At 40.4% G+C, this 23,106-nt stretch overlaps 1 protein-coding gene across 1 annotated transcript in view; it reads right to left on the bottom strand.

Moving 5' to 3' along the window:
- Positions 1-533: 533 nt before the first annotated feature.
- The window catches only part of lekr1 (leucine, glutamate and lysine rich 1), a 75,050-nt gene continuing 52,477 nt past the window's right edge, over positions 534-23,106 (bottom strand). Inside the window, exons 8-12 of the mRNA XM_056373310.1 lie at positions 22,360-22,563; positions 13,301-13,376; positions 10,567-10,731; positions 8,748-8,972; positions 534-2,267 (exon numbers count right to left, since the gene is read on the bottom strand). Coding sequence (XP_056229285.1) covers positions 1,818-2,267; positions 8,748-8,972; positions 10,567-10,731; positions 13,301-13,376; positions 22,360-22,563 — 1,120 coding nt within the window. The 3' untranslated portion in view covers positions 534-1,817. The remainder of the gene's footprint in view (positions 2,268-8,747; positions 8,973-10,566; positions 10,732-13,300; positions 13,377-22,359; positions 22,564-23,106) is intronic.

Raw genomic sequence — 23,106 nt, 5'->3', positions numbered from 1 at the left:
AAAAACTGAGCAAATTCTATTTGTTGCTGATGACCCGGTCAAAATATTGTTTTGTCAGTCGCTTTTCCAAGATGGAGAATGAACTGTCAAGGTTACAGTTACAACTTATTTTTGTTAAACAATTAACTCACTTGCACTAGCACGGACATTTTTGAAACAATAACCACCCCTAGACTGCGACTTACAATCACATACCGTGCGCATTCTTACAAGTAATGTCTTCCTCTTTCACACATATGGTCACACGCACGCTACATTGTGATCACCATACAATTGATGTCCTTCACTGACATTACGTGATTACAAAAAAGTGAGTGATGGTGGTGTTAGGACAGAAACAATCATTCACCGGAGACACACGCACATACACATGGCAAAGTGTCATGCAATGAGTAAACACACACAAGGCCACACACCAGCACACACTCAAACACAGGAAGGCAACAAGAAGTCAGCTGCAAAGCACAAAATAAATGCAACCCGTGCCACATAAATCACTTCAAGGGGATATCTATTGTTTTTTTTTGTAAAGGAGCAATTAGGGATTGTCTCTTAGGTGTCTAGTCACTCAAATTTCAGTGAAATAACAAAGGCTTACAGCATCTGATATTTCTGGAGTAATTCATTTTTATTAGGAAATCCTAACATACTTTATCAAACAACTTAAAAACCTAAATTAATGTCTTTATTGTGAATAGATGTTGTCCAACTTTAAGAAAAAAACATGAATCAGTTTGTTCTATGTGACAGGAAATTTCCCATTTACACATCTGACAAAAACAGAGGAGGTAGAAAATTAGGTTTTAATGGCACAGAATGTTCATTGTTCTGTATTTCAGAGTGTCCTTTCTGCAGAGACTGGGGGTTTTTAGCAAATAAAACATATGTGTGTGTTTTGGCAAACAGAGGAAACGTTGGCAGGATAAAATCATTATCATCCCACCGTTTCTGTACGAACGACGTGCACATGCATTGTCTCGCAGGCAGATTGGAGGAGAGGACACGGGGAAGTCAAACCAAAAAGCTTTCCATGTGTGCCAGTGAACGGGGAAATTAGTCCCATGCCACACACACACACACACACACACACACACACACACACACACACATACACACACTTCACGCATTTCTCCCATCATGCCAATTCATCCCAAATGTAGAGGGAGAGGAAGAGAGAGGGAGGGAGGGATGGAAAGACCTTGCACGGAGTGAATGATGTCAATAACACACAATGCCTGAGGGGAGAGGGCTGGGTAATTGTTGTGTGTATATGTGTGTGTGTGTGTGTGTGTGTCTGGGGGTGCTTGCCATACAGTTTCTTTTGTGTTTGTCTGCCTTTTGTTTGTGTCCACGGGTGGCAAGGGACATGCTGTCATGCTCCTTCAGCCCTGCCCTTGTGACTGGCTGTGTGAGTTTGCATGTATCTGTGTGCACGTGTGTGTGTGTGTGTGTGTGTGTGTGTGTACCTACTTTGTGCGTGCGGGGGTGTTTGTGTGTGAAATGCTGTGCGTGCCAGTAAGACTGCGTGAGTTGGGTTGTGAGAAAACAAGTGCATGTCTGTCGGGGAGTGTGTCCTGGGAGTTTGCTGTAGTACGAACAGGACTCAGCAGTTTTTTGTTGTGTGTCAAGTGTGTGTTTATGTGTACATGTGTGTTTATATGAGACAAGCAGCTAGAGGGATATTTGGCAAAAATGTATATATTATTAAACTTCATAGCACGATTAAAAATACTACTACAATAATATGATAAATATTAAAACACTATTTCAAAACAACACTTAAATGATGTTTTATTTTGATGAGTTATGATTGCTCTTTACATGCTCTCCTTCATCCCCATCATTAAACTGACCTTACGTTTGACTTCACTAACTGTACTGCTTGCTTTCAGTTTGGGCAGTGTCCCCCCTCGCTGTTTTTCTCCACCAAACACCCCACCACCATTCCAGGACTCCAGACTCCTCCCTGCTCCTCCTCCATCTGTGCTCCGGCCTCTGTCTTTGTCTGTGCAGGCAGGGGAGAGTCGGAGTGTGTTTGGGGTGGTTGAAGTGCGAGTAAGAGGTACCCGGGCTTGACTATGGAGATGGAAATGCTTGTTCCTTGGGGGTGTATCTCTCTCCATGGGGTTTAGAGGAGACCTGGAGGAGCCCTGATGAGACGCTGGGGAGCGCAGCCCAAGGAGCTCCTCTTGAGCTTTAGACAGAGCAGCAGTCAGCTGCTCCCTCTCCTCACACTCCCTTCTTACTGTCTCCTGAAGAAACACCACCTAGAGAGAGGAAGAGTAGAAGAATAAGCAATATTACACTGTATGCAGTCTTTTTTGAAACAACAATCCTTTTGTTTCAAACAAAAAGGAGACTTCATCTATTTCATCTACAGAAACAGTTCAGCATTTTGGGAAATTTGCATATTTTCTTTTCTTTTTGAGAGTGCGATAAGAAAATCGATATTAACTCAAGATTTGTGTTTCGTAAAGAGCTGGGGCCTACTTTAAACAGCTAACCTGGCTCTATTTAAAGTTCAAAAGTCTGCCTAACAATGCCAAAGCTCACTTATTTACACGGCCTATCTTGTTTGTTTAACCCCAAATGAAAAAATAAATGTGAAATGTAAACAACGATTTGTGGTTGTAGGGGAGTTGTGCACTAGAACTAGTGACCTTATCTGGCGAATGAGAATAAAATGATTATGAAGTATCTGCAAAGCCATTTTTTAATCCATTTTTAAACCTGCCTTGTTGATATCCTTCCACATCAGCCGATCAATCAGCATGAAGTCCAACTATTGGCAGTAATGTGTATGTGTCAACTGCATATGGTTACATGTGCATCCTTGTGTTCAGGCCCAAGCACGAGACAAACAAAACGGGAGCCAACTCTTTGTTCGAAAGCTCCACAGGGGCACCTTTAAGGCTTTGTAATGAAAGAGAATGTGCACTGCTGAGGGTGATAACAGAGAGTTAGGTTTGAGACAAAGAAGGAAAGTGAGAGAGACAGAGAAACAAAGGGAGAATAATTTACACTTCAGTCTGAAACTCACTTTGGCTGTGGATACAGAAGAAAAAGGGTGACCATTCTGAGCAGCTCAATGATACTAAGAACTGGCACAGTCAAGTAGACTTGGTCAACAAGACCCACACAGGCAAGCTACCCTAACACACAGCACAGTATCTTGCAGTAGAAAAGCAAAAAATACAAAGATGTAATAATACCCAATTAAAGAACAAGTTTGTGTGCATTTCTTAACCCCGGCATCACAAAACAGTTTGAAATAGACTGTTGGTGGACCGTTGATGACGGGAGGTCAATATGTGAAACATTATATTGTAACCCTAACCCTGAGAAAATAAAACCTTCTTCTAAATCAAAATAAACTGCAGCTCTTGTCATGTGACAGCCTGACAGAAATAGGAAGAAATAGCAAAGCTGCTCACTTCATGTCCTGAGCCAGACTTTAAAAATAAATAGCTGCTCTCGCAACGGCCCTTCATAGCTTTCTCATGACTTTACACGCATTTCCTACCAATATGGCACATGGCCATAAATACTGTTCACTGGCTCATTTAATTACAGGCACATGCCATTTGAATGGTTTATATCATTACGACCATCTGCTGTTTGATAACAGACATGTGTTGTATGCATCCCAAAATGTTCCGGTGACAAACTTAAATGCTAGAATTTAACAAATGCTTGAGAGAAGAATCAGGCACATTCCTGTTAGCTGTGTCAAGTCACTGGCTCTCACATTTGGCACTTATAGTTTGTGTATTATATGGCTTCAAACTTTGCTTTACTACATTCTAATTATATCACATTTTGAAACAAGAAAGGTAGACCACTTCACTCGCATGAGGAAAATTAGTTTAACTCTGATGACACTACGTAACTTTTGCAACAGCCAATGTGGCTGCAAGTGATAATTACAGAATAACGCTAAAACATAGTTACAGAGAAATGCCAGTCATGCAGTCATTTCTATCGAAGGTTTGCTAACATTAGCCACTATGGACTGTTGGTCAGACCAGACCATGTCAGCTGTAGTGGCAAGAGTGTATTAAGTTGATAATGGATGAGTATTATTCTTAATTAATTTGACTTCTTATTTGTAAGAGGAAGAACGTGTAAAAAAAAAAAAAAAAAAATTACCTAGACTTGCTTTAAAATAGTTCATCTGCATTGAAAACAAACCAGTTATCTAGTGAATTTCTAACCATTTTCACGAGTTTAAAGAGAAAATATAAAGCAATTAATACTTCTCAAGGATTACAATAATGTCATCCACTTGTGAGTACATGGTGTTTGTTAGACTCAGCTGATTAACCACAGAATGGGACATGATAATCAGTGAGCTTTTCTAATACTCTCATTAGCCACAGTAGTGACACTTAATGTTCATGAATCCAGTTTCACCAGTATTATTTTGGTCCTGGTCTGATGTGTGGCGCTGTGTGAACAGTTCCAGTTTGCTGGCATGCAGAATGATTATAGGTTAAGAGATGAGCCAAAACATATGTTGCCTTTATGGGAGTTGTGTGTGTTTTTGAAGGTGATGTATGTACAGTATTTCCCTACTACCAGGTGTTGAAACACTATATGCACATTATTATGTGTAGTAGACAACTTGACTTGTGAGTGTGTATGTTTGACTTTGGTCCTTGTGGTTGGGGGTAATCCCCAATAATGGAGGACACAGAAAATGTGTGTATGCTCGCTTTTTAAGCTCATGATTTGTGTATCGGTTTCTTTATATGTTTCTGTAATTGTCAACATATGTATATGGTTTAATAAGTGCCTATATGCAACTATATCCATGTTCCATTTGCAGCGTGTCACGCATTATGCCATTGTATGCAATTATTGTGAGAGTGTGTGGGACAGTTTGCACATGTGTTTGGCCACTCTCTTTCTGAGTGTGTAGGAAAGACTTGGAGTGTGAGTCTCCTTCCTGCCTGTTTAAATGCAGGCATGTGTTAGATCCTGTGTGTATGTGTGTGTGTGTGTGTGTGTGTGTGTGTGTGTGTGTGTGTGTGTGTGTGTGTGTGTGTGTGTGGTGTCGTGCATGCCAGTCTAGCTGTAGAGAGAGACAGCCATCATTAGGGGCTCCTAGTGAGAGCAGGATTACAGGGCTATTAGATGGAAGTCACACGCAGACCCACAGAGCCCCTGCTTTTAATCTAACACTGTAAACCACATTCCACTGGTAATACACACACACACACACACACACACACACACACAAACCATATATAAAAGACCCTAATCAACATACATGTATATTGTCATTCTCATAGGCTTGCATTAAGAGCGACTAGCAGATAAAGCATCGAATGTAGAGATACACACACACACAATTCTGACCTTGTGTGTATGGTGTCTTATGTGTGTTGTGTGACCTCAGTGCTGTTAGCGGGAGGTTAAAGGTCAGGTGTCTTTTCCCCAGACACTGTGACCTTTTCCTCTTGTCCTGGTCTATCTGCAACCAGCCAGAGAGGGAGGAGGGAATAGGGAGGGAGTCAAAAAGAGTCAGGAAGGGGGGAGAGAGTGATAGAGAGAGACAGAGAGAGAGAGACAGAGAGACAGGGAGATAAAGAAAGAGAGTCAGCGAAAGAGTTTGGGTGGGGCACAGAGAAAAAACAAAGGGACAAGAGAGCGATTCAGATTGAATGGGGCGGAGGGTGTTTGTGTGTGTGTGTGCTCTGGTGTGTGTCCATGTGCACAATTACATGCAATTAGGCTGCACTAATTTTAATCTCCATAATGTTTCAGCTATAGAACGACATGCTTGTACACGATCACATATTCACTTTTAAAAAGTTTGAAACAAACAACTGTAGCTTAAAACATTCACAATATTACCATCACATACTATTTCTGCAAGAAATTTATACAATTTAGAAATGAAACATAATATACAAAATAACAATATAGTGTTTGTAATGAAAAGAATGTGTTCAGTCATACTGTAATAATAAAGACTAAAACGAGACTAACATGAAAATCTATCTCCTTACAAATAAACCTCCTCAACCTTTTAGGAGAGGACACAGTTTTATGGAGATGCAATCTGCACTTAGAGTGAGACAATTTTCCTTCTTGAAGACACTGCTGGGATTGGCAGATTTTGACAGACGTGGCTTTTCAATCATGACTGTATGGAGGAATTATGGTAAGTGCTGTTCCAAGTCTGTATTCTAAGTTGTAAAGTGGTGACAATGGTGTGCTGATACACAGAGTCCACACACGGTCATCAGGTACAGTGTTCGTTGGCAGAGGCGTACTATGAGATACAAAGCTTTTGGACAATTATAATAAAAAATAGCAAATGTGTCCGTAAAACCCTGGGGTAAAGGATACTAGTATACTTCTGTTTTTGTTTTATTTCAAGTACAAAATGTTTGTGTCATTTGAGTTGACCCTTTTGTTATTCAGTCCTGAAATTACTCTTTTATGCCCAGAGATTGATTCTTGTTTTGTTGTCTTGAAATCTGAATGAATGAAAGGTCACTTGTACACCCTGACACTTAATGATGAAAACGCCTCCACACTGCAAATGTGTCTTGCCAACAGAGTGATATCACAAGGTCAGGATCAAAACCTGATTATCTCTAACCAACACACAAACATCCACAGATCAATAAAACTTTTATAAAGGAGAGGATGATAGAAGCTTGGGTTTAAATTAGATAAGAACTTAGAGAGATCATTAGAGACAGTACTGAAAGAAAGAAAGAAAGAAAGAAAGAAAGAAAGAAAGAGAGAAAGAAAGAAAGAAAGAAAGAAAGAAAGAAAGAAGGGATTGTACTGATTGATTTGTGCTAAAACTACAGACACAGCACAGTAAAAAAAATGCCTATTTAAATAAGACAAGAAAGAACAGAAAGAAAAGGATGTGGTGGGGGGAAGGAGCTGCTGTGCTGAAGGTCCATGAATGACATAAAAGAGCATGTCAGCTGTGAAATTGGCATCAGGGCACCTTGAACTGGTTGAACCCCCCTGGACAGGCACTCTGAGAGGGAGGCAGTTAAAGAGACAGTGTGTGGACAAAAAGGAAGGGCTGCTAGAGGGCTGTCAGACTGCAGGCACTGACGTGACTTACTGACTTTACTGGATTCCCATCGCTCATCTCGTTGATGACTTTTTTGTTTTGTTAATAACTGACTGGTGTATTAACAAATCATCCACCTTCTTTGTTAAGATATCAGATTTCAGCTTTAAAACTGAACCATTTCCCCTTATAGAAATTAACCATGTGTTTTGATTTAAGATTTTACCATTTTAAAGCTGCACTAATGGATATTTTCATATTAGAATGGATCAAATTGCTTCTTGATATATGAAAGGAGTCACATGTCGAGATGAATCCACAGAAATGATCACCTGATCTGCAGTTTCTTTCAGCTCTTGTAGCATCTTTCAGTTCATTGTTTTTTGTTTTACATCTTGTAGCTTCTCTGTTTTGGTTCAGTCTCACTGTTCTCATTAATCTTTTTCCAGCCACAGCATGCAGCTGTGTTCAGCAACATGACTAGATTAAAACCTGGTACATGGCCAAAACAGAACTACAAGGTGACTATTGGACTTAGAAACATGACTCCAAATGAAAGCTAATGTTGCTCTGTGTCTGCTGGAAGTCTAACACATTCACAAATATCAACGGGGTGATTATATGTCTGTGTTGTCTTTAGAACTTTTTTCACTGCCTCCAATTGGCCAAAAACACGAGTTAACAATTCTTTACATTTCATTTTACAGTTAAAAAACTTGCTGACAAATCTCACTCTTTCAAATTTCGAGTTGCTGCAATACATTCCCACATTATGAAATAGAAGAAAGCAAAAGAAGAAGAGACAAAGCGAAAATGGCAGGATACGTGCAATCTAGAAGAAATGAGAGTTACATGTGAGGGAAAGTTGAGTTTGAGGATAATATTGGTGTTTGTTTGTGTGAGACTGTGTGTGTTTGTTTATGTGACTGTATGTGAGTTAGTGGTCAGACAGTTGAGATGTGTCGTGACTGCAGCCTCAGACTGCTCCCTTCAAGACAGACGCCCATGAGTTAACACATGCACGCGCACACACACACACACACACACACACACACACACACACACACACACACACACACACACACACACACACACACAAAGACAGAAATATACACATTCACCCAGAACGTCTGGCAAAGTCATTCTTGCTCATCACTTTAGGATGCTGTCCTTCCTGTCCCGACTTGTTCACAAAATTTGCTCCCATACTCTATGCTCTTTCAATCACTTCCTCACACATACACACACACATACACATATGTTCACACACTTGCCACTCTTCCATTGCTTCCTTCCTCCAGGCTCTTCATATGTATGCCTCATCCTGCTTCCCCTATGCACTGCCTCCCTCTTTTCACTTTTTGTTTCAGACTTTAATTCAGTTCCATTTGGACGGTGCTGGCACAGAAATCCATCACTGCACACTCTGCTGCCAAAGCAAACATGAACTCTGTCTGTCTCTGTCTCTCACCCTCCCTCTCCATCTAAAGCTCTCTTTCCCTTCCCTTTGCTGTGACCACACTCACACAAACACACATCTACTAAATTTAATCCAGCTCTGTTGGCACAGAAACACACCAGTAGAATATAATATATGAAGCCAATGCCATCATATTCTTGTGAGGACAGTCTGAACACTACAAAATGGAGAAACCTTAGCAACACATATGCACTGACAATGACACACATGCACGCACACCTCTTTTTGTAGTCCAGCATTCCTCTCAGCCATGAGCTGTAGTTCAGCTTTAGCTTGGCTCAGCTGTAGTGCCTCCTGCTGCTGGGAGCGCTGCAGCTCCTGATGTATCTCCTCCTCTCTCCTCCTCCTCTGTTCATCTTGTGTCCTCCTCTCCTCTGCCCTGCTCCTCCTCTCCTGCTGCAGCTCCTCCGTCAGTCCTCGCAGCTCCTGCTCTCTCTCCTGCAGCTGGAGAAGAAGAAGAAAAATTCCAATCTGTGGATATTTATATTTTCACTTAATTATGTCTATTTAACTGTTACGTGTTGTAGTGGTAGAGGAAGTGGCAATACACACGTTTTTTGCTTTAACTTATCATTACACCATCAGCATTTAGATTGGTTTGCTATAAGCCTCGCTTTCACTTTGTCACTTTCAATTTTGTCTGCTACGGTGTACAAAGTCTCCCAGGAAAATGGAAAATGAAGGCTCAATTTACAACACAAAGGAAGTGCTTCTGCTCAGGAGTTGGTGCTTAGGTTGGTGAAAAACTGATGGCCAGTGGGTCTATGGATAGCGCTCCTGAACTACTTATTAATACAACTGGGTGTTTTACCATAGCACTGAGATCAGAGTTTCTAGTTGTAGTTGGGGTTGCCTTGGGCAGTAGCCAGGCTGATAGCAGCAGCCATGTTGTGATACGCTCTTTGCAACAGCGGCGCCGACAGTAATGCCATTTGGGAAAACTGAAAAGTCATCTGTTTCCACTTTAAGCGGATAGAAACATTCATTCATAAATTTAATTCGTCACATCATCATATCTAAAATACCACCATAAATGATGTCTTTTAGCACTCTGTTTTTACATTAACTCAGCCAAATGTGTTGCAAAAATGACAGGGAACTGAAGATGACATAAATGTAACCAGACTTTAATGGGTCCTGCGTCATACTTTGGTAGCAACAGGTTTTCTGTTACCTCGTCTGCATTTTGCACAGAGAGTGGGTGGGAGTGGATGTTGCAGTGCCAGACACAGTGGGAGCTGAAGAGACTGAGGTGGAATTCTCAATCTTACTACACTGGAAATTTGTTAACTGTCACTACCTGTCATATTAGTGAAGTGTGTTTAAACGTTCTTGTCTTTTGGTTGTTACTCACCCTGTAAGTGGGTGGAAATATATATTTCACGGTGTGGGTAACAGTAGTAAGTCTCTTCACCTAATGTGTCATTGTTGCTGTCTCACCCCCGCTACCTGGATTTAAAGTCTCTCTTTCTTTGTCTGTCTTCCTTTTTTATCCCGTCAGTACACACAGAGATAAACCGGTGTCATCCTCACTGTCTGCATGCATGTGTGTTTGTCAGACATCTGTAGTCATAATGGCAGTTCCAGTGATGCAGAAGGCAAGTAAAGAAATGAATCACACAAACACACATAAGAAGAATCAGACAGGAACACAGAATAATCAGAATGGCTTTACACACAGAAACAAAGCGGGAACTCAGTTGACATACAGGGAAGTGAAGCAACCAAAGGAAAACAGGCACGATGAGAGAGACCAAGGAAAGAAAAAGGAGAGCATAAGAAAGATGCATACGTTCTGTCTCCCTCTAACTGCAGAATGATTTCTCTCCATGTCATCTACTCTTGATTTCTTTCTCAAACTAAGGCTATGCATGTGAGAAGAAAAGGAGCGATAGGACAGGACAGGACAGCCAGAGAGGAGTTCATGGAGTAAAAAAAGACAAAGAGGAGAAGCTTTATATTTCACATATGAGGATGAAGTGCTAAAGTAATCTAATGTGACGTGTTCAGTGGTCATATTCAGCTCACAGGTACGCACCCTCTGTTGAAGCTGCGTGCCGTCTCGTTGGTATTGTAGAAGCAGCTGTTGGTTCTTCTCCTTGTCAATTGTCAGCTCTAGCTCCACCCCCCTGCAAAACTCCTCCATCTGTTCCCTCAGGTGCAATGCACTCTGGGTTCTCTGCTCCTCCAGGGTAGCAGCCAGCTACAGAATCAAAGATGGAGAAAAAGGGTTCATTTGCACACTAGGTTGAGTATGTGTGTTCATTCTCACACACAGTAATAAAAAAATTATTGCATGTGTACTTCAGCAATACCATTTAGAACAGAGAAAGTCTTTGCCTTTGATAATAAAACAATAAAAAATACACTTCATCATCAAAAGCATTAGTTTATATATAGTACGTAAACTCTGAGAGGCCCGCATCCTAAGGCCTGTCTCTAATTCAGAGTCCTAAAAGAGACTGTGAAGTGTTGATTTCTTCATGATATAAACAGGAAGGAGGAAGGTCACACAAAGCTTTGTGTAACAAGAAGCACTGAGAAAGCAATGTTGTTTCAAATAGCTGGATACAAACCGCTCATACAACCTGAAAATGTCACAAATGAAAACCTTTTAAAGTTTTTGTAGCTGCCAGGGAAGGTTTTTAAAAAGGTTTGACATGTTTTAAAACACACCAGTGCTCTTGTAAACACATTTTATCTCAAAAGAAATGCTGTCATACCCCCAGTCTCTAACCTCTACAAGACACTTTTGACAAATGCGTTATTGTTCTATGTTGCATTACATGTCATTGGTGGTACGAGCTCCAAATAGAAACAATGCTCTAACCCTTTTCATGATATATGAGGACTTTGTTTATGCAAAGCTTTGTCACAGTCACAGAGTCTGACAATGACAGCAGTGCGACTGTTCCCTGTCATCTTACTCTGGCAGTCAAAAATTGAATTGTTGGAAACATAAAACACCAGCGTTGGCTGTTATAAGAGTGAGGGCAAAGTTGCATGTGACATATTTTTAGTCAGGCTTGGCCAAGGCCACCTTGTTTTTTTTCCACCAGCACTAGAGATCAGACATACTGAGCGTCAGTGCCATGGGCTGGGATCATTGTGGCTGTGTGTGTGTGTGTGTGTGTGTGTGTGCATTTATGCGTGCAAGCGTGAAAAAAGAGAAACAGTGGATGTGGGTGTCAGAGAAAAAAAAAGACAGACTGGCGTGTGAAAATGTGTATATTGAGCCTGTGTGTGCGTGTGTGTTATGCTTGGGGTTTGAGAGAGAGTATGAGAGACTAAGATTGCGTGTGCTGGATCAAATGAGAAAACACCACTTCCTCTTTGCTGGGTGAATGTACGTGTGAGGAGCATGGATGGTTTGTGTGTGTATATCCTTTTGTGTGTGTGTGTGTGTGAGTGTGTGTATGTACACAGCTGCCGTTTGTATTTAAAAAGTGCACAGGAGTGACCACTTCCTTTCTATGGGTATAAACCCATGTGGAGTCAGGAAGCCCAGACTGAACAATAACTTGTATGGATGTGTCCGGACACCGTCCCAGTGCATATATCAAGCTTTACACATGCAATACATGTTGTAGTGTGTGTTCATCCAACGTATGGCATGTAGTTAAGATCAAGTATATGTTGCATAAAATACAGTCCTCAAACAGAACTGAAGCTGAAAAATTTTCAACCCTTTCAACCCTCCATTAACCCTAGAAGCATACACTGTAGTGACAGTTTGCCAACTAGAATCACAGAGTCCTGACACTGTGGTGTGACATAATTAAAAAAAAAAAACTAGTAGAACAATGAAAATCAACCTCAACAACATTTTTTTCTGTATTCTTAAACATATGCACAGTAGTGTGTTTACAGCAACAATGTTTTTCTTACACTAAGACTAATTTGTATGAATGCTAGAAATGAGACAGAAACAAACTATGAGACAACAGCGATTTTATGGAGTTCTTTTGGTGTTGCTGTTGTTGTTGTTGTTGTTGTTGTGATGTTCAGCTAAACCTCAGTGACTCTTGCCGCCAGACAGGCAGACAGTCACCCAGTCAGACAGTGCAAGAGACACTACTACACTGTTAATAAAAGACAGCTTGGTTTTGTGACTCAGTGTGTGTGTGTGTGTGTGTGTGTGTGTTTTTAGTTTATCTGGTGTCAAACAGACTGGTGGTCTTGGAGCCTCATAATGTCATCCACATTGTGTGTCAGGATCCTCCCTGTTAAACTCCTCTGAACTGTGACAATGGCTTGGAAGCTGTCCTACACGTCTGTTTATTTCAACGCACTGGAACTAAATGTCTGCCAGTCGTAAACTTATACCCCCGTAGTCACTAAGCTTATGAGTAATGTTTTGATTTGTTTGAGTTCAACATACAAAATTAAAACATTACATCTATAGACCATATAACCAATATCAAGTTACACCAAGCAATTAGATTATGCTGGTAAAATTTAAGTTAGTTATAAGGATGCCTGGCCATATTTCTTTTAAATATATATAATTCATCTGTACAGAGTATCGCCCCTGCAGTGTTGGACTGAATAAAAATCAGCAAACAATTCAAATATGTTGGACAGCTGGTAACTTGCTAACAAGTGTGTGTGACTGCAGTGTTTAAAATAATCACAATGGGACATTTCAAACACAGGGTAACTAACTGATTCCAGTCAGTGAAATAAACTGCATGGACCAGGCTAAATCCCGATTCTCAAGAAACTCTCGGGGCATCCCTACAGAGTAGGGAGTAGTATTCGTAAAGACATACCTTTGAGGCCATTTGCTCTCTGCAGTCTTTCTCCATCTTGGTCAGGGCTCGGCCATGGGACTCTATCACTATGTCTCTGTAAACACACATACACATGAAAAACAGGGCGTATGTGAATATTAAGGGCACAAACACTAAAGAATTCATTCATTCAGACATCTTGTGACGAAAGTGACAAGATGAAAATGTACTGTGCACATAACTTCAATTGTATCTATATGTAAATACACCTGAAAACATCAAACACTTGTAGTGGGAAGATAAATGTAGCATCAGGTCAACAGCAGCATCTGAAACAATGTTCAAAAAGCAACTGCACTAAGGCTGAATAACTCATTCCTTCACTTTGTACAACAGAATCAAACACTCTTCCATCTGTTTCTAAAACCATTAGCGCTCCGCTCTAAATGCCTTAAGATTCCCATATGAGATCAACTAGCATGTTCGCAGTCACTGGCTGCTTTGGCTTCTGGAGTTTTATTAAGAGCCTCTGATGTGAATGAATAAAGCCAAGCACAGACAGATAGAAGAAATGCAAAAAATAAAAATAAAAACCCACAAGAAATCATCGATATATTCTGACGCCAAATACAAAATCAGAGAAGCAGACTTGCACAAAATATTTTTAAAAGAACCACATGCAGTGCCACGGGCAGACATGAAAATTTAGCTTTAAGTGTAAAATGCTCTCTTTCTCACACACACACACACACACACACACACACACACACACACACACACACACACACACACACCACATACTCATACAGACACGAGACTGCCTTCACCATTTCAACAGTTGAATAGATAAGTAAGTAAGCCAACATCACATCACATCTCCTGCCTATCTGTCACGATCCAAAAAGCTCTGATAATATTTACACATGCTTCTTTTTTGATGATCCTCTCAGCATGTCAGGTTGCATAAAGAATATTTAACAAGAAAACTCTCAGCAGTCTCTGGGGAAGAGGGGGATGAGGATCAAACTGAGAAAGAAAGAAAGAAAGAAAGAAAGAAAGAAAGAAAGAAAGAAAGAAAGAAAGAAAGAAAGAAAGACAGAAAGAAATGAAGAAAGAAAGAAAGAAAGAAAGAAAGAAAAGAAGAAAGAAAGAAAGAAAGAAATTTCACTGATTTGTTGATCTGCTGTCTAAATATAATATGTCATTCCAGCAGCTGGTCTGGCTGTAAAGATGTGAAGGAGCATAAATCTAAGTCCAACCAGAGACAAGATGAGTTAGTGACCATTTATTACCAGTGTTTATACAGAGCAGAAAAGGCTCTTTGAGGGAGCTCTCAAAGAATCTGCTGAAACTACTTATGACCCCAAAAAACAAAGGTGGTCACCAAGGTGGCATTAACTTAGATTTAAATACATACATTAGCAATGTTGCAAACAGCTAATACTGCTGGAACTAATTTGTAATGAATTATTCTCATAAAACTGCAAAGCCCTACTTCCAGCAGTCATTCACCAGCAGTTTGGGTAAATCCAAACTTTTGAAGACAACTGTATGTGAACATTACATCTAAGTTAACAACATGTAGGGGTAGAGTAATGGTGAGAACTTCCAGGTTAAAACTCCGTCCTTTACACCTCTGTGACAACGACTAGATGTTACAGCTAGTAGTAAATCAGATGAAACATGCAACAGGGGACATGGGACAGCTGACACACTGGCTAAAAAGCAGCAGCAGCAAACACAGACACACACATGCACACACAACATCTTATAGCTATATCAAAATCTCTGTGTGACTCATCCTTGCATGTTGCATTATAGTACTTTGCGTGTGTGAGCAGGTTCATCTGTGGGCAAGTATGAGATAATGTGTGAGCTGCTGCCAGTGTGTATATGAGTATGCACACTGTTTGCATCAGATAGAGGAGTAGATGATCTACAGTATAATAAAGAGCAGCAGCTATATTCAATCTCTTCCTAGTGGGGCAGACACAATATTATTCACTCCACTGGCTCTGGCTAATCACATCAGCCTACTCACCACACACACAGACACACACAGACACACACACAGACACAGACACAGACACAAACACACACACACACACATACAGAGAGAGAGAGAGAGGCACAAAAATAGATGCAGACAGACAGCCATGCATGAATGCTCCCCAAGAGTTGCAAGTTTGATGCCAAGATCTGACTCCTAAAGCTCATTTAAATGTGCTCCAGCCCTGCTAAAGGACGGGACTTGGTGAGTAGATATAAGCTAAAACCGGCTGACTTTGTTAAATAATCGTTATGAAACTACCATCACATTGAAAACGTTTCTAATAGATATGGTTGGAACAGTTATATAGCATGCACACTTCTGCACGACTGATATACAACTGTGAGTCCATTTTTTTTTTTTTGTGTGTGTGTGTGTGAGTCCAAAATGCTCTTCAGGGGTTTTGCAGTTAAGTCTTAGCTGGTGAAAAACCCCAGGAGGTCAGGATTTGACAGTTTTATGAAGCTGAAGCCTTTTTAATATGTAACAAACTGCTGATGCATACAGTGTTTGTGTGTATGTGTGTAACTGTGTGTGAGTGTGTTTGTCAGATATAATTCTGGCTCTGTGATTATCAAAAAAGTAGACCCCTGCAAAGGTAGTGTATCAGAACTTTTAAAATCAACTTTAAGCCTGTGTGTGTGCACACATGTGTGTCTGTGTGTGTGTGTGTGTATGAGACCCCCTGGGGAGCATGAGCGTGCAAATTCAGCCCTCAGAAGGAGGTCTGAGGGGATTACAGGGAGGAACGATGGGAAAATCTGGGAGCACTCTCTCATTCGCTCACACGCCAGGCTGCTTTTAAGGACAGGCGCGTGTGTATGTGTGCAGTGTGTGTGGTGTGTGTCTGTGTATGTGTATGTGTGTGTGTGTGTGTGTGTGTCTGCGCAGTGTGAGAGGCCGCTACCTCATCAAAAGGCACATTCCATTTTTCCACTTTATGCTGATACAATCTTTGTGTGCTCACGCAGACAGAGGAGTCTGACTCTACTCCAAACGATGTCCGATTTTTACAGTGGAGCTCAAGGGCAATTTTAAATAGTTTTTATTGTGTATGAATCAACAATGTAGATCAACAGCTAACAGGAATCTCCGCTGACATCATCTCTTACATCCTCTATGCTTTCAGGAACATGGCTTTCCACCTGGAAAGATGATTAGGATTTCAAAGTAAAGAATCTTCTCACACTAGCCCACGTTTTCAAAGCAGGAACAGACTTCCTTGTAAAAATTTGACATATGAATTTACAGCAACAGCAATGTGAATAAATACGACTGCGACTGCCACAATAAAAGTAAAGACCCAGACAAGTATGATATAATACTTTCCACTCTGAAAAACAGGGAGAAAAAATTTAGAAAATATAGAAACAGATGAGAGAAAAAAAGAGCTGTAAGAGAGCTGTAAGAAAGCGGTAAGCATAGCTGACGGAAGTATTTTATAGATGCGTGGTTGATGTTAATCTTTTCTGTTTTTTTTATTAGCCTAATTGTGTAAAGCCTAAGGCATTAAACCTCTTCTCTATATAGGGACAGACAGAGGAGAGAGTTTTTGAGATCATAATTTCTGTCACGAAAACATTCCTCCGCTGCTTGAAACCACTTGAAACAAGTCCTCTCACATTTAACAGATGGATGAGGAACCGCACAGATACTCCTGACCTCTCTTGACTTTTAAATCTTTTACTCTCTCCACTTTCTGCCACTTTCACTCTTTTCCCCTCTCCGTGTTCTTTTCCTCTCTCGCTCTGTCTCTCTGTCTTTAACTTTGTGTCAGTTAAACTGAATCAAGGGCAAGCTGTCATGTTTCGCCTGTGTGAGAGTGTGTGTGTGAGTGTACGTGAAGATCATGTGCGGCCCCTGTGACCCGGGCTGTGTGCATGCGAGAGCCAGACAGTGTGTGAAGTAACCACTGCAACCGCAGTCACGGTCTCCATCCCTCCTCCCTACAACAATCCCTCAATCCTAGCCTCCCACCCTCTCTCTCTAAGCCTCCTCTCCTCCCTACTTCCTTCCCTGTGTCCTTTCATGCTTATCGTTCTTTCTGTCCATCATTTATTCTTTTTTCTCTTCCTCCGTCTATTCCCTTATGTGTCTTTCTCTCTTTTCCTTCTGTCCCACAATCCCACCAACCCTCATTCCAACCCAGGCCTGGTGGAACTATTGTCTGGTGAATGCTGAGATTGTCTTTTCCCTGTCACCTCATAACTGGTTTTCATCAACATCTGCATTGTCCCACATTACAAGATTAATAACTGCATGGCCAAGTCAACCTGCAGGGAGAAATTATCCTTGATATTGTAACTGAGGGACCTTTTTTACGTATCAGTAATTGGCTTTAATTTAAGTTTCTTTTGTCTTTAATATTATACGAATGTCCCTCATGACAGATTTGGCTCCAAATTGGAAAATCATTACGTTAGTTTATTCTTTAAGTAAGCTTATTTTGCTCTGGTCATTTTTAATTCAAAATAATCCAGTGTTATTCTTTAATCACATATACTTATTATATTTGCTTTATAGTATAGTGCAAAGCAGCATTAGCATGTGTTGAATTACCTCCTTAACTTACAAGTATCTGAGTGCCTTGACACCTGACTTAAGAAAAAGGCATACAGCAGATTAAACATTACATGGGCATGACGGAGGAATAAAGCTTTTCTTTCCACGGTCTCCTACTATAAATAAACCGTTTTCAAAGCCATATTAACCCATATTAACCCTGCAAAGGGCTTATTACACAAGTGATATATCCTGAGTATGAAATATATTTTTAACTCTACAAAACTATTTACCACAGTTAGTGGTATTACATAAACGGGTCCTTAAGGGCAGAAGGATGACGCTTGTTTTTGGTTAGATGCGTGCAACAGAGGGGTTGGCACGAGTGCGTGTTTGGGGCTCTGTTTGAATGGGATAACAGGGGTCAGAAGAAGACAAAGATAGAATCAGATAAGATTAATGAAGTAGGCTTGGTAAGAGGAAGCACATGAGAAGTGGTGATAAGGTATATGGTTTACTGTTGAAATGTAGTATAGATCTGATTATTTGTGTGTTTCTGTATAAGAAAAATCGCTGTATGAACAAAGGGACACGGCGTCCTTTTCATGGGTCACTGAAGGAGTGCAACTGAAGCGGTCAAATCTCTCAACTTCATAACGAGAGCTAAATGAAAAAAAAAAGGCGTCTTGGAATGTGTGTGCGTGCATGTATGTGTGTATGTGTGAATAGTTGCGGTCAGGATTCAAAGTGAGTACAGTCAAGTCAGTAATCCAGCCTTTTCCTCTCTGAGCCTCTCTGAATATCTGAAGAAAGGACATTTAGACACACACACGCACACACACACATACACACACACACACATTGACCACTAGACCTCCAACAACTCTCAGTTCAGCTGAGGACGCCTCATAGAAGCTGCATAGAAACAGGCTTGGGTGTCTCTTTGTGTCCCACCAAGCTACTGATATTTATTTAAATAATGAGATCAAGTGGAAAAATTAAGCTATTTCAGCCTGGAGGACAGGCTTTCACTTTCAAGTCTGCCACTGAATCTTAGCATTCTAACATTTGCGGGTTATTCTTACCAACAAACCTCACAAGCTTACTGAACTCCAGACACTATTTAGATGGTAGACTGTTACACTCTGCAATTTATTCTTATAAATATTCATCTACTTAATTTCCTCATCTACAGCACAAAATACTATTGTTTTTTACACTCTTTGAAAGGATTATTCAACAGAATAATACAATCAAAGGAAGTTTTGACAAATGACCTATAATCCCTACTCATCATGAGACTTTAATTTCATTATGCAACACTCACTGCTGGTCCTCCTTGCCAACAGGATAGAAAGGACACAATATGGTGAGTTTGACTGTTCAAGGCATTAAAGATACTTTTTTATAGTAAAGAGCAGATGAACTGATGATAAAACACACACACACACACACACACACACACACACACACACATGGGAGAGACATTTGCCCAAGGGTTATAAACTTGTTTCAGATCCTGAAAAGACGAACACAAAACCCTCTTATGCAAAATGTCAGATTGAGTGCTTCTTATATGAGGTAACCTCCACATTGAGGTTCATGAGTTGCAGTGCCTACTTATATGACATACTATATAAATAATATAATTGATTTGGCTCTCCTGCGCTACAGTCCATTTTTCTTCAGTATCAGGTCCTCAATTTATTACTTGGAGAGACAGCTGCTGAACAAGACAAATGGCTTTCCATGACGGTTTGTCAGTGTTTCTGCTTGTTGATTCTATGATTAATCTTTCATATTTTTAAGTGTCACAGCATTATGGGTTTCTTGGAGCATCTCTTCTCAGAGAAAGAGAAAATAACATTTTGATGCAAACACAGTGAATGATAGGCACACAAACCAGCTGTCAATAAAATGTGATGCTACTTTCAGTCTCCTTTTTCTTTTTACAGATTAACAATTGTTCATAATGTTTCCCAGGACTAAATATGAGTGTGTTTATAGGCCAATTTCATACTTGCCCTGTCACACAATATAATCACATTCACATGAGACAAAAAACTGCAGGTCGCCTAGATATGTGATGGGAAAGGTGTGTGTTTGTGTGTGGATACACACTCAGTGTAGCTTTATCTCAGATGGCTTTGTGGTTCCTCTGGTGGTAATATTTCCTTGGACCATAAAGTTCACTGCAGAGGAAACTGGTGAACTGTTTGTTTGCTCACAGATCTCTGGAAAGGAACAGCGTGACTGGAGTGTTCTGGGGTCTGGTCAGTTTGCTTGATGGCACAATCTGGACACAATTAGCTGGTTCCATCGTCCCTGTCTTGCATCTCTGAGAGCTATAAACTTTGTAAGTCTGTCGCCAGTGGAGATTTGTCTGAGAATTTGAACCGGACTTGCAGTCATGGTAAAGAGAGCTCTGGAGCTGGAGAGATGTAATTTGGTCCACCGGTGATTTCCCTGGATGATCAAAGTATCCTCAGGATATGTTGCAGGTCTCTTATGTTAGTAAGAGCAGTAGTTTGATATGTGCTAAGTCTCCTCACACTGAGGCCTACTGCAGATCTTATGTCCAGGAAAGATACACAGAGGGAATATATCTTCCGATGTATGTGTATTGTAACACAGCGGAGCTGAACAGAAGGCATTTGTTCATTTGTAAATGTATATCACATAGATTTATGGAACAGCAGTGTAACCCGTGGCCTTTAGCATGCAGTTGACCTGATAATGTTTGGAAAGACACAGATAGGAAATTCTCCTCCTCCTCCTCCTTCCCTAAACACCTTGCTCTCAAACAACATTATAATCCAGAGCTAAAAAAAACCCCGTAATGCATTATATTAAAAACTAGGACCCACACAAATACAAAAGATTAACCATAGAATGAACAAGCAGAAACACTTAAAATGGTTATGAAAAGCCTGTTTGTTCACCTAGCAACCATCTCTTTCCGAGAAGGGAGAAAGCATAATTGCAGCTGTCTGGCACTGAAAATATACTGTACATCTTGTAGTGCCGAGGAGCTGAGTGGATGATAGATTTGTATATTTATACACATTATCTTACAGGTTTATGGCATAGAACTGTAACCTATGACCTTCACTAATGAGTTGCTGCATGGAGAGGCACACATGGTCCATACAATGTGTAGGAGGATGTTAATGTCTCTTTCATATGTTGGTGTGTTATTATTTCTTTAAGTTTCACATTATTTTTAATTCTTGAACTTTTATTACTAAATGTTTATATAATGGTTTGCATGTATATTTTAAATGTTATTCATATTTATTTTTAAGAATTATTTAGTCAAATCCTTCAGTTGTGTTACCTTGGAATAAATCTAATAAAGAATGCAAAAACATTTTAATGAATTGTCATGAGTAATGCTGCAGCATAGTAACACTGTTTCCTGTAGGTGACTTCTAATTAATACAAAGGATGAAAAAGGGAGGCCTACAGATGAAGTGGACTTAATTATATGTAGGTTAAAATAATTTTCCTTTGCTCTTAAAAATGTATACAATCATAGCATTATTGTTGTTTTGTTATGAATGATATGAATGTTAATTCAAACCTGAATTTTGCTTAAAACTCTTAGTAAGGGGTAAATATAATAGCACTATGTAAAAGCCCTAAGGTAAGCTCTGTCTGATGTTATCGGCAATCATTGCAATCAAGGACATTTAGTCAATGTGATGAAAAAAACAAGATAAAGTATTGACATGGATAAACAACCCTAAATGCAAGGTTACTGAGCAGTGTGAGCCAGCCACACAGGGAGAGGTAACGCCTTACATAAGAGACTGGGCACAGCTCCCAACACTCTATTAGATCTACACTCACTGCAGTCATAGAAGGGATGTACGCCCTTGGTTTTGCATTGACAAACACAAATACACAGGATTCCTGCCTTTACTCACCCCATGTCCTCTTAGACACAAAAGGGTTGTAAATATTTACCATTAGAACAAAACAGTCCATTTCCCAACCAGGGATTCAGACAGCCACCAGTCTGTGGTTGTGGTTTTGCTTTTAAGAAAAGCAAAGCACTGCCATGCACTGAAGCTGGTTCCCAGTAAGCTTTAACTGGTCAGCAGATCAACCCAGAGCAGCCAATTTGGCACCGTGGTTCAATATCTTATATTATCTTCCCAATATGAGATGGGCTTCTGACTGGCTTTGAGAAGTGCCAGTAGACCAAACTGCATCTTCCATTACAATAAACTCTGACATTCATATTTGTGACTGAATCACTGCTGGCTACATATACGTATTTTGCTTCTGTTTCATTTGTAACTGTTACAAATCAATGCAGCTGTTTCCCAAGATGTCAAACTATTCCTTTAGGAAGGATCAATTTGTGGATTATCAAAGACATTTTGAGGTTCAAGATCGGTTTCTCCTGTTTCACCATTTGCCAGGTTATGAATATCAGAATTCGTAGAGCAGAATAGACTGGTAATGAGGATACGGTAATGAGGGGCCCTGATTAGAGACGATAAAGTAAATAGAGCAGAACAGATATCACAATCTTGACCTTTCTCTCCTCAGCTCTCTTGTTTCCTGCTTCACTTTCTCCAGGGCTTCCCTCAGTCGTGTCACTTCCTCTTCGGCTGCACAGTACTTCCGGTTCATTTGTTCCTCTCTCTGTTGCCATGACGACAGCTGCTCCTGCATGGTGTCGCACCTCCGTTGGCATAACAACCATCTCTCGTGTGTCTCCTCCAGCTCCCCTTTTAACCTGTCGTATGGATGCAGTAACACACATAGTTACTATCCATACTGTATACATCGGGCATGTGTATGCATGTTTTGAAGAAACACACACACATACCTGCAGGCACACACTAACTCTACACTCACAGGTGGACAGGTGAGTGCGAGCATCAGAGCAAGTCTGTTACATAAAAGAGAAGCCGTTTATTCTCCAACCTTACCAGTCTCCTTATAGTTAGACACACACATTAACACACCAAAACTAGGGCAAGAAAAAAAAAAAATTTCAAACAACCATCCTGCTTTTCTTTTTCTCAACTAAAACACAGGTCAAGTACCAAATCATTGTAGATTAGTAGAGAGCTTTGGCACATCAAGCAATACTGAGAATACACATTATGCCTTATGCAGACATATTGTAAACACATGAGAAGAAGTATTTTCTTCTTCCTGTACCCTGTGTGATCGCATATGTGTCAGAATATGTGTTAGTCTGCCTCTGTGCAATATTTGTGCTTCATGTTTATAGATTTTTCCCTTTATCAGGACACAGACAAGTGGAGAAGAG

This window comes from Seriola aureovittata, chromosome 4, assembly GCF_021018895.1.
Source record: "Seriola aureovittata isolate HTS-2021-v1 ecotype China chromosome 4, ASM2101889v1, whole genome shotgun sequence".
Classification (NCBI taxonomy): Eukaryota; Metazoa; Chordata; class Actinopteri; order Carangiformes; family Carangidae; genus Seriola; species Seriola aureovittata.
The sequence above is the reverse complement of the archived record's forward strand: the minus strand, read 5'-3'. Positions and strand labels throughout refer to the sequence as shown.